The sequence below is a fragment of the Scatophagus argus genome, chromosome 12 (assembly GCF_020382885.2).
Source record: "Scatophagus argus isolate fScaArg1 chromosome 12, fScaArg1.pri, whole genome shotgun sequence".
Lineage (NCBI taxonomy): Eukaryota > Metazoa > Chordata > Actinopteri > Scatophagidae > Scatophagus > Scatophagus argus.
The window spans coordinates 19,131,282-19,146,810 of NC_058504.1; the positions used below are offsets into that span (position 1 = coordinate 19,131,282).

The 15,529-nt window shown below is 41.4% G+C and overlaps 1 protein-coding gene across 1 annotated transcript in view; it reads left to right on the forward strand.

Annotated features, from left to right (window-relative positions):
* nrg2b (neuregulin 2b) overlaps window positions 1-12,833 on the forward strand; it is a 48,200-nt gene extending 35,367 nt beyond the window's left edge. The window contains exons 6-11 of the mRNA XM_046405549.1: window positions 2,205-2,307; window positions 4,047-4,176; window positions 4,994-5,121; window positions 5,778-5,993; window positions 8,855-9,038; window positions 11,014-12,833. Coding sequence (XP_046261505.1) covers window positions 2,205-2,307; window positions 4,047-4,176; window positions 4,994-5,121; window positions 5,778-5,993; window positions 8,855-9,038; window positions 11,014-11,487 — 1,235 coding nt within the window. The 3' untranslated portion in view covers window positions 11,488-12,833. The remainder of the gene's footprint in view (window positions 1-2,204; window positions 2,308-4,046; window positions 4,177-4,993; window positions 5,122-5,777; window positions 5,994-8,854; window positions 9,039-11,013) is intronic.
* Window positions 12,834-15,529: the final 2,696 nt, after the last annotated feature.

Consider the following 15,529-nt stretch of genomic DNA (forward strand, 5'->3'; position numbering starts at 1 on the left):
AGCAGTCATTAGACAAAGAGACAAATTGACTGGGAAGGATCCCTTAGTGAAAGTGCAGAGGTGAATTAAAACTTGCCTAATAAAAAGTTAAAGTAGTGCTCATCTTGACTCCATATCAGAGCAAAAGCTACAGTCTTTGTCCAAAAACCAGAGACAGTTTCACATCATTGATAAATACGAGTATCTGGCTCGTCCTCTGAGCTTTGGCACTGCGCACATTGGCTTCAGCAGCCTGTCGAATAAAAACATGCAAGCTGCGAGTATTTTTTTGCTAAGCTTTGCCAAAAACGAGCAAAAGGCCTGACCACATAGTCTGTCCTTAGTATTCTGCTCTTGATTGACTCAGTGTCAGAGTCCAGAGCTCACCTGTCCTAAATCACGATTGGTGTTGGCTCCACTGTGCCAGCCAGCTCGCCTTCCCATTTCCCTTTACCTTTCTGTATCAGTATCCTGTGACACACACACAATGCTGTGCCAAGGCTCTCGTAGGCTTTGTCAGTCCCTACAGAGGCCCTTTATTTAGAACCCCCCCACCTTCCTTTCCCCTTTCAGTGGTGCGTCCAGAGCTTTTTGAGGGCGGGGAGAGGGGGAAAGGTGATGAATTAGGTAAAGTTTTTGAATCACATGTCCCTGTTTCAAGCTGGTGTCAGAAAGACTATGAATATGTCCAGCTTTCTGATATATTTTACCTGCTTTCAACCAGCTTTCTTCTATGAGAACCACAGCTAGATACATGGACAGATAGCCCTCAGCTAAAGATTATTATTAGTGTCCCTGTATTAAGTGGACAGCTACAGGACGTTCACAGACAGAAGCTTTAACACTGAAAACAATGATTGGTCTTTAGGGACTTTAATTAGGCCGTAGCTAACAGGTCAAGGGCCTCTATAATCCAGTTTTGGTTGATATGGGGACAAAGTCAGACTTTGTCCCCATATCAACTTTTGTTGATATGTCTTTTGCTACCGGGGGACTAGTTTCTCCAAAGGCCTTCTCCTGGACATGCTCCTGTTCCCTTCCTTATCCTCCGTCTGCGTGTTTCCTTCTGCTTGTCCTTCCTCTCCGCATAACCTTTTAACCCCTCCCCTGCTCCACTCATCTTCTGTTCTGTTTGTGGCTCCCTCTGTCATGGTGTCGTCGCACTTGCCGTTCTGACACAGTGTTACACCACAGCAGGCCACAAACCTGTTAGAACTTAATGAGTTGAATGTAGTGTGATCCAAATCTGTCTGCAGATGTTCTCAAAGGCAACGTCTCACCATGACGTTAAAGTAACTAACTCGACCCTGTCGCCAACAAACGCTTGGCAGAGTAAAAACAGTTAATAGTAAAACGTAATCTACTTAAAAATTATTTATTTGTGTAATTATAGGTCAGGACAACTACACCCAGTGTAGTTGGAAGCATCACCATCAGTGATGCTGAACGTAGTCAGTGATAAAACTTTCAACCAGAGAGGACAGTAAAACACAAAGTTAAAGGTACAAAAGACAAGGGCAGGAGTTTGGCAATACTAATGATGTCAGTCGCAATGGGAGGTCACCAGTTAAATTCTGCTAACAAAACAAAACAAAAATAAGGCTTGACCCCCAACATGACCACCACAGGGTCACCTTGATGGTGTAACATTACCTATTCAAGCACAAGAACTAAAAAGTACCAAACTTTTATACTCTCAGGCCATTGTGGTGTTAACACTTTGATCAAAAAAAGCTTCATTTATTGCTTTACCTTTTAATGATGTCATCCATACAGGCATGTGTTCAGATCCCCTCCAGCACCGTCTATAGCATTACATCTCCATGGTCATCGTCAATACACTTATTTAGGGACAGCAGGAAGTCAGGACATAGCTTTTCAGTTCTGCTTATTATCACAGCATTGGTGAGCTTGTAGAATTGCTCCTGTGTTGTAGTAGAACTGTGTGACTGTAACGTAATGCAGTTAAAATGAAAGCCATGTGACGTGAGAGAGCAGGAGTTTCACAGACAGCACAGGGAACAGGACGGCAGCAGATAATAGAGAGAAGCCTGTTTGTGTAGTTACCATCAATCGAGAAGCGCTCATGCTGTACGCGTGTGTGTCTGTGTGTGCGCGCGCACGTATTCTTGTCTGCTTTGTGACTGTCTGTCTGTCTGCAATGCATGGATGTGTGCGCGCATGTGGACATGTGTGTTTGTATGTGCGTGTGCTTCCATCCACAGAGGCCGAGGAACTCTACCAGAGGCGGATGCTGACGATCACAGGCATCTGTGTGGCGTTGTTGGTGGTTGGCATCGTTTGTGTGGTGGCCTACTGCAAAACCAAGTATGTGTCTTTGAAGGAAAGATAAATGACTGTTCCAAACTTTTAATTAACCTACCTTATGACAAAAATAGTGATTAGCAGGTGCTTCATTTAATGTTGAAGAGCAAATGGGGGAAAGAAGTGTGAACATTTCTTCCTTCCAAAATCTAAAAATGCTACTTTACAGTCAGGTCAAGCATTCAAAATCCTACTTAAGTAAAAGTACTTGAGTCTTATTACCAAATTGTGCTTACAGTTACAAAGTACAAAAAATACTGTCCCCATTATTTGACATTGTTAGATACTACTGATACATGAGATTGTCAGCAGCACAACAGTTACTGTTGTAGCTGCTCGAGGTGCAGCTAGTTTTAACCACTTTATACACACTTAGTTTATAGTCCAGTGGTTCCAATTTGTGCTCCTCCAAAGGGTCACAGGAAAAATTTGAGGGGTCATGAGATGATTACTGGAGGAAGAAAGAAAAAGAAAGTTCAGCTACACAAATCCATCTTAATTCTTTTCAACTTTTCTCTAATATATGCTTTGTTAATGAATACTGGTTTTGAATTATACTGCTTTAGACAACATCAGGGAAGTTTAGAAGAGAAATCTGAAATGTGCCAAATTGTCACGAACAGTCGCGTGAGGCAAACAGGCTGGTACAACCCGCAAGGCCAGAGGCAAGTGGAGAAAATCGACTCAAAAGGCTGGTTAAGAGTAGCTTTGCTGGCTTGCTTACTTGTACTGTGTGAAGAAGCACACAACCGACCTGTTCATGAAAAAGTAAGACTATAAATAACAGCGAAAAATGAGACAAGGCTTAAGTTTGTTGGCTTATCAACTTATTGCCTCTGTGATGTTTTGACAAATTGTGATTAAAACATGGATTTGAAAAGGGTGGACCAATCAAGCCAAGCTGACCTCCCACCAAAGTATTACATTATATCTCTAATGAATATTTGTACAAATGCATGCTTCTGTGGACTAGAACTTAACCAAAATTTACAATGCCTTCAGTATAATTCAATTGATTTTGTTTCTCTGTTCATCAACTCAGAATTTTTCCTTCTGACTCTTTAATTTGCGAGACTCTGTAATGAAAAGACAACCATTACAATTTCAGTAATAAATACCTAGTAACATGTTTTATCATTTTAAAACACTGTCAAATCCACAGCCGTTGTTTTAGTTCACATGATCCTCATCTTGCAGGTCATAGCAGTCGATCAAGAGACTCACAACTAGACTTTACTTTTTGATAAAACGTTGGCCAACATTTAAAAGTAAAGTAGCATTAAACAGAAGAACTAAAAAGTAAAGTACAAATACCTCACAGCTGTACACTTCTTACTCACTTGCACTTCTTGAGTAAATGTACTTTTATGTACTACTTTTCACTCCTGCTTTAGTCAGCAATTTTTTCTAGAGCCTTCACTTATTAATTAATGCCAACTGCTCCACTCGGATCATTTTTTAATAATCGGGAATTTAGCTGGACTTCCAATCCTGACTACTTGACAGTGAATACAACAGAAGAAGAAGCTTTAATTCCATTAAGTGGCCTAAAGGTTTCTCTAAGGTGCACTCAAGGGTTTTCAGAATGTTTCCATGAAGGTAAAACGCTCATGGGGTCAATGAAGTCAGAGCAGAAGAAGTAATATAGGCTAAGGAGAGAGATGGAAGAGATTTTTAAAGAGCCGTTATAGTTTAGCGCCTTCACCAAATCACTTATTGTTCCTTCATCACTGCCTCTCCAGGAAGCAGAGGAAGAAGATGCACAGTCACCTTCATCAGAACCAGAATCAGTGTGTGGAGCAACCCAGTCGCATGCTGGCCAATGGACCCAACCACCCCGGGCCTGGTCCTGAGGAGATCCCCATGATTGACGTGAGTTCAAATGGTAGAAAATCACGGCAGAGGCAGGCAGAGGTCAGATTTAACTGACCAACCGGAAGTAAGGTCACCTCCTGACGACCCTGCTGACTAGTAACCACAGTTTTAAAAAAATGCAACTAAATTAACTGGCCAGATTAAATGTCAAAGCAAGAAAGGGATAATGTATGCAGCTGCCAATCTACACCAAAGACATTTTTGTTTTCTGCGATTTTGTTTTAGCCTCTGGTGGTCAATAATAATATGACAATATGTATTTCAGCTACTGATCAGAACGCAGAGAAGTCACATTCTTTAACTTCCAAACCGACTTCACAATCCTGTCAGAGTGCACAGGCTCTGCTGCAGTAAAGCCAGATATATTGGTGCTTTTAATTAAATATAACAGCCCTATAAATAGGATATTGGTGTCAAAATGTTCGGAATACTCTCAGATATTCATTAATGCTAAAGTAGGGATAGACAAAGGAGAAGACGCCACAGGAACTGGATGTCAGCTTCTCCTGGGCAGGTAGCCCCACAGAGACTTATCTGGGGTTACTGATGGATTTTATTCAGCTTTGCCTCTCCACCAAGAAGGTAATTTTAGCCTTCAGAGCAGGTTTGCCTCCAAACGAATCTTTATGTAAATAAAACAACATTGGGAAAACAGGGTGCCAAGCAGACAAAAGACAGGGCAGAAAACAGTAGTGAGGAGACAGATGATCTGTCAGAAAGATCCTCTCATCACAAGATATCACTTTTGATTTTTGTATAATTTATCTATATTTACTATATGATTTGTTTGTGTGTGTGTTTGTTTGTATTGCAGTGCATCTCCAAGAGCGTCCCAACAACAGAGTGTGTGATCAGCCATGGAGCTGAGGGCGCAGGCAACTACGCAGGGAGTCGAATGTCCACCCGCTCCCACCACTCTACCACTGCCTCACATGCTTCCAGGTAGACCAACCACGCACACACTCGGGAGCATGTATAGACAGGCAAACACAAACAGGAAGTTTTATTTTTCTTTATATGAGATCGGTTTCAGTTGCTAACAGTTATTGCTAAAGGTTATTTATTTAGTGGAAAATAACTCCAATGAAGTCTGTGGTTATTCAGAGTAATGTAAACATTGGTTCTAGAAATAAAAATTCCTGTGAATTTTATTTAATGTATTTTTCAAATGCTTTTGTAACAAAAATAGCTGTCTCGCAGCTAACAAAATATTTGACGAGCAGATTTATCATATGAAATAATACATTTTAAAGCTGAACTATGAAAACTCTCACCACTGGAGGACAGAACTTTGGCTCTTCAGACTCCAGGTTTTGGTGGCTAACATGTTAGCAAGTTTAAAACTCCAGAAAAAACATGCTGGCTCATTGACGTCACCTTCTCTTGCCTTGTCCTAGCAAGCAGTAGCTTTGCTAGGATACCAGTGAATTGAATTAACTCAGTGTAGTTTAATCAAAATTATTGCTTAATGGTGATTTAACAGACAACACGTGAACAGTTTTGCATCATAGTCTCTTTACTCTGCATTCCTTACTCATCTGTAACCTCCTGTCTGTTGTAACCTTTTAAACCTCTTTTGCTAACACCCACTCCTGCAGACACGAGGAGCAGACATGGAGCATGGAACGAACAGAGAGCATGAACTCAGACTGCCAGTCAGGTGGGCTGTCTAGCTCGGTGGGAACCAGTAAGTGTAGCAGCCCAGCATGCATGGCAAGGAGGGCTGCCCACTGGGGCTGTAGGGACATGTCCGGACCGGGAATGCAGTATGGGGATTCCTACGACTCTCTAAGGGACTCGCCTCACAGTGACAGGTAAGGAAAGTAGTGGTGTGTGTGTGTGTGTGTGTGCGTATTCCTGTGGTTACAAAGATCTGTTTACAGTCACATCGTGAGAACCTTCCTTATTTATGGGGACAAAAGTCAAGTCCCCACAATGTAAATCAATAAATATTAGGGTGAAGACTTGCTTTAAGGTTAGTTTGATGTTAGGGTTTGGTTAAGGTCAGCGTTAGGATTAGGCAAGTAATGTTTATTGTTATGGTTAGGTGGTGGTTAAGCCTCCAGGAAATTAATGTAAGTCTATGTAATGTCCCCAAAAGTGATGGGAACATGACTCTGTGTGTGTGTGTGTGTGTGTGTGTGTGTGTTTGTGTGTGTGTGTGTGTGTGTGGGTGGGTGGTGATGGAAGGAGTTAAGTCTGTCTCTAGCTTTGTTTTTATTTTGTCACTCCAGCCTCTTCACTCTTTGGCGACACCAAGTGGCAGCTAATTGATATTCATTTTCAAGTACTCATCACCCAGATACTGTATAATGTGTTGTGACTTTACAGACTTGTACTGTGCTAGGACCTTAATGAGTGCATTGTGTGTAGTTTTAGTGAAACTAATGAAATATTTAATTGTTGGTAAATTATTTGTCACAATGGAGCACACTGATATTTTGCTTGTGTTTTGGCTTCTAATAGTAAAAGAAAACTTCACTGTCTTTTGGTTTTGTGATTAGTTTTCTCAGGATTATTCTGTGAAGGTCAGTCATTAAAAGCTACTTTCTTTTGGACTGTTGTAAATGACTCTGGAATTACCACTTCGACTCAACCTGACTTCACTGTTTTTACTGTTAGTGGTCTCCTGCATGTCCCATATGGAAATGACTAATAAACTGGTTTGACTAAATAGCACAGTTTCTTGGTACTGTATATATATATATATATATATATATGGTTAAAAGCATGATATAAAATGTAATTAACAACAAGCGTGAATGATTTTTGTGTTAAAATTTGGTGTCTCTGCTTTGACAAAACTGTGCATTAACAATTTGGTGAAGTTCAATGAGGTGCAGCGGCAATACACTCCTTTCAGCTGGCATAGCACATGTTCAGTAATGTTTTTCGCATTCTTGGGACTGACTTAACAGGCAGTGAGGTGGCTCAACAGCTAATGGTATTGTTTCTGCATGGCGTTTTCCTCCCACAGTCCACAGACTTGCTAGTCAGGTGATCTGGAAACACAAAATTGCCTGCAGATGTAACTGTGGTTGTTGTCTATGTGTACCTCCCAAGTATACTATTTGATATTTCCTCTCTTGTCCATCCTCGCTTGAAGTTGTTTGGGTTTACCATCTTGCAGCTCTTAGTTCTGCCCTGAGGAGTGAGGTGGGATCTCTGAGGAGCCACAAGCAATGATAGACAAGAGCAGCTTTCATGGAAGTCTTTCACCAACTGACACACCGCCTTGTTAGATATCAGTTATTTAATGGAAAGGACCAAAAATAACTTTTTTCAGTAAAGATTTTTCTTTGTGATCTGTTATACCCCCCATTAACTTTTATTATGTATACAACTACAGTCAGAGAAAGTAGGAGATTCTGTGTGCCAGCACCAAACACTTTTTATCTTTTTTTTATTATTATTCTAGTCAGTCACATGTGAGTCTGATAGCTGATTGTTGGGTTTGATATGTTATAATCATGTTCTGGGTAATTATTTGATTTCACGGTCAGAATATCAATGAATACAGATGCAAATAGCGAATAAATAATAAAAAGACATTCTGATGGCAGACATGGTTCCTGTGTGTCTGAACACTACACAGTACAAATATAGAAAGCAGATTGTTATTCATGTGAAGGTGCTTGTTAAACAGCTAACAGGCTACAGAGAGAAAACACTGCAGCTCTGCAGTGATAACTGTCTGCCTTCATCAGTGTTCATCAGCAAAGTGCATATGTGCACACACAAACTTCATCAAAAGTCTGCATAGCTGTTAAAGCCGACTGACAGCTGATCCAGCTGTGATGAGCTGCTGCCGTTAGCAGAAAACAATAACAACACATTTCTTTCTTTCCTCTCTCCTCGCATGGCTTCTTTGCTTCTCCCCAAGTTCTCAGTGGGAGGGACTAAGATGGCAGGAGAAGACAAAAGTGAAAGAAGAGTGGATGCATTTTAAGAGATTGTGGATTTACCTTTATTGTGTTAGTCCTGGGGTTGACTGGTGACCTCACTGGGGTGAAACCCCTCCTCTTGCACTGTGTAAGGGTTTAGAAAACAGCTGGATTGGGCTCATAGGCAGGGTATCTGATAAGGACTCCTATACTGATGTTGCAGTGGTTAGCAACTGTCATCTCACAGCAAGAGGCTTCCATGTTCAAGTCTGGGTCTGGGCCCTTCTGTGTGGAGTAAAGTGGGTGATGCGTGGTGGAGTGGTTAGTGCACTTGCCCCATGTAAAGAAAGTTGAAATCCCTCGATGGCAGTGACCTGGATTTGAGTCTGGCCTGTGGTCCTTTGCTCCGTTCCATTTTTCTGTTGTTGTACTTGTACAGTCATGTATGAGACAAATAAATCTTGACTTGACTTGTTTATTTCATGACCTTTTCAAAAATTCAGATGATGTGCACTGGTAATCGGCTACTACTATCCCTTATTTCCAAACTGAAATACATATGAAATGCAAAATTGTAGTTAAACAAAGATGGATCAATATAATGCTGAACATGAGCACAGCTTTGTGCGCAGTTTTTAGTTGGTCTGTTTTGTTAACCAAACATAATCATGTTTTGCAGTTATGGCTGAATGCGTGCAAGTGTTGGTGAACTCTTACATCAGCACAATCTGCATGCATGTGTTCAAGGTGTGATTCAGTCACTGCAATAATTCGCTGTTCTTTTTTTCCAGATATGTGTCGGCGCTGACAACGCCAGCACGCCTGTCTCCGGTGGAATTCCACTACCCCCCATTGCCGCCCCAGGTGCCCACCTTCCAGATCACCTCGCCCAACACAAGCCACGCCCTCTCCCTGCCCCCCGCCGCTGCCGCCTACTGCAGAGATGATGATCAGCCGCTGCTAAGATGCCCAGATGTATGTAGGAAAATTTAATAAATACATAAACTGTATAAGTGACAGTGACAACATGCCATCATATTTACTCATTACTAGTAAATCCCATGAAAAGGCCCAAACCATCGATACATCAATCCATCTCTCAGTTTTTTGATTTCCCCACCCTGTCTGTGGCAAGTCCCCAGACTCTCCTAAAAAAATCTCTCACTTTTGTGAGTTGTTTAGTGAGGTGAAACTTTAGAAACTTGCTGTTGTCTATGACAAATTCTTAATTACGGAGGCCTTCGTAAGGTTATTTCCTTCATTATATATGAAAAAACATCTGTCCCAGTGATTTAAGTGTTTATTTGCATACAGAGCGGGGAAGTGAGATCCGATCACAGGTGGTCACTCGAGACGCACGTGGAGACGCACTGTAGTGCCTCGTGTGGTCTTTAAGCCGTCCGCTTGTGATGTCATGTGTTCATGACATGTGTTAGTATGCTAGGGCTAAACAGGCTCATATAAATATACATACATATATGCTATACACATATATGTAAATATATGTGTGCGTATATGGATATATATGTACATATAGTTGAAAGACATATACGTAGGGGGCCAGTTTTGAATATTTGCACATATGTTGAAAAATATATGTGGCATAGATAAAAATCATATATGTTAATATATTTTCTTTCCATGTGGGACTGTATAGTGAAAAAGGTGTAAACAGCATGAAGCATCAAAAGTGCCCCTCTGCTGTTGCATCATGTACATCTAGTGTGAGGCCACTTTAAAAACTGCTGCATGCAATAAAACAATCAACAGCTATTGTCTTATACATTGAATTTTCTTCTGCAAACCTCAATATGCATTGAATTAAAATAAGTACAACCATAAATGCATTTTGTTTGAACACATATGCACATTACATAATAACGTGAGATATGGGACATAGACATAGGCATATATGAGCTATATATATAAGGCATTATGTATGACATATATACACCTGACTGTGACATGTATGTGGATATATATAAGTCATATATGACACATATATTTCCTATATATCCACATACATGTACATATATGACCCTAAATATGGCATACATGTAACATATATATATCTGCATATATTCTGCATGGTTTTGGATACATGTTCATATATTTCCTTTCCGTGTGGGCAGCAACACGCATATTAAATTTATACAGTATGTGTATTCAGTATGTATACTACTTTTTTGTAGCAGGTTTGCTACTTTTAAATGAAGAGAGGTGCCAGTCAGAGTCACATCTGACAAACAATAAACATAAAGATAAGCAACCAATAGAGCAAATAGGAAGGAGGAATGAAATATATGTCACCAAAAAACAAATAGGCCACAGCTCAAATATATTAAATCAAGCAAACAAAGACAAAACAATATCCACACAAGAACAAAATGAAAGACAACTCAGACATCCACTGTGAATCTTACTGCAGATTCCCCACAAAACAAATCAAATCAGGAAATCTAAACAGTAATTGTTAACAATTTATACACCATGTGCTCACAGTACCATAGATCAGCCAGTCAGTCCAAAGACATGAGTCAAAGACTTTCCTCCCACCTCCTCGGGCTGAGCCATTTTGAGTCTTCCGAAATATATTTCAGTATTCATCAAGCAATCAAACTCAGGTTTAGTCTAATTATCGGGTCAAACAGGACAGCATTTGGGATTTTGGGACACTTTGAAACTGCCCCAAATTGTTTGGGATCCTGACACAGTCTCTAGGGACACGGCTTATGTTTACTACGAGGTGGCCACTGTGATGCAGACTTTACATCACGATCTGAGGCCGAGGGTAAAGCTGGTGTATCTGTCTTCAACTGACCCAAAGAAACACGGGCAGCTCTTAAACACTTGTTCCACACAACACGGGATTTTGGGTGGTTGTGATTGGATTATTGGATGGATTATTGGCACAGTTTACAGTTTCTATCAGATCCTCTTTATGTTTTAGGATGGAAGTTTATACAGGCAACCCCGGCGTCCACGGAGACCCTACCTGACGGAGAGCACAGGAAGTCTACCATCCAGCCCCTACCGTCTCCCTGATGACGAGGCCTACGAGACCACGCAGGAGTACGCCTCTTCACGGGAGCCCATCCGAAGCCGGCGCCGCCCGCGACGCAACCGCCTCAATGGACACATCTCCCAGCGTTCAGCAGGCCTACGGGACTACAGCTCACAGAGCTTCAGCCAGTCAGAGGAGGAAGAAGAGGAGGAGGACGAGGATGCTCATGGGGAGAGCACACCTTTCCTTAGTATGCAGAACATGAACGTGGACCCACCTTTAACCGTCCCGGGTTTTCGTTCATCATCTGGTGCAGACACGCGGACTCACCGTGGGCTGAGTCGGCCAGGGACGCGCAGCAACGGGCAGAGCCGCGGCTCCCAGTCGCAACGCTCCAAGGCTGACAACATGCCCCTTTAAGACTTAACCTCCCCCCTGCCACCACCCCTCCCCTCCACCTCACACACTCCCTTTCCTCCTACACACAACCAGTGGACTAGAGACCTGCACCTAGGAGAAATATTTTTATTTTGTATAACAGACAGATATTCTAAACAAATGAAATATTTATTTTCATTTCAGCAAAAATTGTCTACTAGCTAACAGCAAAGACTTTTTTTATAATGGGGGGAATATTTATATGTAAAGTTTTTTGATTTACAGCATTATGAGAGATGACAAAATAAGAGAATTACGTGCCAATTTTTTCACAAGTTAGATAAATAGAATAATATTGTGGTGCCTTTTGCTGTATGCTGAAGTCGGAGGTCCCATTGAGTTTTTGTAGCCTTTCTTATAAAGACTCCTCGTTTTTATAGAGACCAACCCTCTTCCTTCCTTTTGCTTTGTTTTTTTCTCTGATTTGGGATCTTCTTTTTGAACTGTGATCTGATTATGTCATCATGCAATATTGATTCCTCCTGTGTAAAAGGTGTCTGTTTACATGAGTATGATCCATGCGATGCGCTTGTTTCACAGGGACGTTAGTCACTGACACAGCCGGAAGTGTAGGGTAGTCTTTCTCGGATGATTTTTGGGCAAATCACATCAGTCATTTATGTCCTCGTTCGCTGCCTCTCAGTCATTTGTTGTTATTTCTGTGAAAACAAGAATGTTCAGGAGCTGTTGAGGGAGAGTGACTGCAGATTTCTATGTAGGTGTTCAGGGTGCTTTCATGACATTGGTGGTGGTTGCAGTGTGTGCGTGAGTGTGTGCATGCCTGTATGTAAACCTCATGAAACCTCGTTTGATTTGTTTCACCTTTGAGGGTGTGGTCTCTTGTTTGACCGACATGCTCCTCCCACCAATCCTCACGCTGCCAGAAGCTCCATTGCACTGTAAGAACCTCCCTCAATGAGCAGTCATTGGCCAGGGAGCTGCCGATCCAAACCGAAACCCAACCAATCCAGTTGTAATCCAGCCTGACTCTGGCCTCCCGTGGACTGCCCAGCCCGCCCGTTTCCTATGCCAGCAGCTTAGAGCCGCACTGTGTCTCAGGACTTCCCCATCACATCACAGCCAAAAAGCAGAGAGCGCATGTCATCTCAGTCACAGTCCAGTCCGCAGGCCAGATCAACATCCCCTCACTCTCCTTATTGTCCTGTCTGTCAGGTTTGTTTGCCATAGTTAAGGGAGCGTGGGTAAAATCTCTTGAAGGGAGAATCAGTTGCTTTTTTTGTTATTTTTTTTTCTTAACTTCAAAAGGTTGTGTGTATGTGTGTAAGTGGGCTTGTGTGTCGATGTGTGTGGGTCACGATGATGGTGATGATGATGATAAAAAAGAAGGTGCAGCGACCACATCTGTTCACTATGTTGCAGGTGCGTAGCTAGGAATTCTGGGCCCACTGAGGGGAGGATTTTAAATCTTGACCCCCACCTCCCCTTTATTTTCTTTTTGCTTTTTTTTAAACTATTCTAATTGTACTGGAAACTTTACGGGCCTCCTTTCCAGCTGTGGGCCCTGGGAATCGCCACCACTTTTCACCCCTCTAGCAATGGCACTGCTTTGGCGGGAAAAATCTCTTGCGCGCAGGTTCACAGTGCTAGAGAGTGAGTTTCTGGGTCTGATTCTTCTTTATGTTTCTTATCTCACAGCCAAACGCTGGTATATGATGATACTAATTACTGCATCCTTGATTTGCATTCCTATACCTTTATTGATTGAACTTCTTTTGCTTGGTCATATTGACTGAATGATCTGTTATGTGTCTGTCTCTGTCTGCCCCCTCCACATCATCCTCACCTTCATGTCCTTCTCACCCCCTTACTGACCTTCAGAAACAACTAGCGGATGAATTTAGGCCCCCATCTCTAGATACTGAACAGCACACTAACAGTAACCTCAGATATACATCAGGTTTAGAGACCTCTTCAAGCTCACTGAGGAAAATTATACTGTGTCAGATACGGTATGTGTCCCTACTAGAATTAATGCCAGTAAGTAGAGTTTTTATGTTTACATTTTTCACACAGGAGATGCATGGATCACGGATATAGAAAGTATCTTAAAAATGGCGACAAAGCCCTCAGATTCAGGGGGATCATGCTAGAAATTTATAAAAAGCATTATTTGGGTTCATGACCCATAGGTCTGGCTAGTTTTGTCTTACTATTCACTGTATTCAGTCTGGGATTTGCAATGTGGAAATACTCCAAGTGAGGGTAGTGTGCTTTTAGAGCTAGCTGAAATGTTAATACCCCCCCACCCCTTCTCCTCACCCTGCACTCCCCACCTTTTCCTTTACATACAAACATGCATTTCACAAGTCATACACTCATCACACCTAATGAAGCACACAGACACACACACCCTCACACAAACACGCACACACACACATACATACACCGACACACACACACACACACACACACACACAAAGTCCCTCCATGTTTGTGTTTGTCAAGCAATTTGCCTTTGTCTTTTTTACCTATCGACTCCTGTCCTTCCTCCCTTTCCTCCTCTCCTCTCCTCTCCTCTCCTCTCCTCTCCTCTCACCCCCAACCCCTTTGCATGTCCTAGTGGTACTGGTAGTTGGGTGCATGGAAAAAGCAGCAAGCAAATCGTTTTTCCACTCGGTGAAAAAAATAAAAATGTGTCCTCATTTTAACATTCAGCAATAAATCCCCTTCTCTTCATGTCCATCATTCTTGGAATATGCTAGAAGATTTTTTGCAAGTTTTATCAAAAACATACTACTTGTAAAAGAAGAAAAATCAATCCAAAACCACCCCTTCATATGAAAAATAAAACCTTATTCCCACCATTTTGAAACAGTCCTGTCATCTTTGTAACTAAACATGACTTTTTTTTATTATGTGCAGTTACAACCTGTTATTGCTTCTTCATTGAAACAAACAAACAAAAAAAAAACACTAACAAATTCAAGAAGCCAAAAGTAAACCAAATGGACAGTAAGAATAGAGTTAGTGCAGATAGGAGCACTAGATGGCAGCATTTCCCTTGTCTATAATCAGCTTCATATAACTCATAACTGTTTTATAAAGGGAATTGATTTGAACTGAAAGATTATAAATTTCGGGAAATATAAAATAATGGCTCGTTGCAGATTCTGGTTCATTCAAACAGGCCTTTTCACAGGGGGCATACCAGGAAAATCACAGGTGTGATTAATAATTATATTTCATTATGGCTGTCACTTTTGTCACTTCCAGCTCACTGTCATGACTTAGACTATTACTCTCACCTGCTATGACCAGTCAAAATGTCTGCTATCACAAAGTCCTGTTGGATGATTACTAGGCTACCTACTCAGCATTATAATAGTTCGTTTAAACTGATCATTCAAATATGAAAGAGACAACATTTTAACTGGGTTGGTGAAAATGGGTGTTGAAAGCATGCAACAGCTCTCAATTATATACATTTTCAAAGCATTTTTGAGCTAGTACTTTGCCACAACAAACAAACACAAACATATTACTGTGCCTATTCATCTGGAAAAATAAAATCTCAGCATTTTCTCAACCTTTTCCAGTGACCTGAACCTTGTCAACATTTTGAATAACTTGAGCAGAACAGATATGTCCGTGATTTTAATAACACCATAGTTTATAATTTGAATACTGAGTGTCAAAGACTTCACTTACTCAATATTCATTGCTCATTTTTTAATTGCATTCTTTTGGATGCCCCTGACAGGTAATGCAGATTGCACTGAAACTGCTGCTACTACAGTGGGTTCGCCTTGTTGCCAGAAGCAAGATGTTGAAGGACACTCCAGGCATTTGAAGCATGAGTTTCACCTGACAAGTGCATAGGTCTGGGTTGATGAGTCTGTGAATGATGTTTTGTAAGGGGGGGGAAACTGCTTACCTGTCCTACCAAGAGTTAATTTGTGTTTGAAAGACAGGGATGTAAATGAGCCACCAGACCTGTTCTGCATGTCTCAGCCAGCTATTGCAAAACTGATGTATTGATTGACAGAATAACAACCATTTGAAG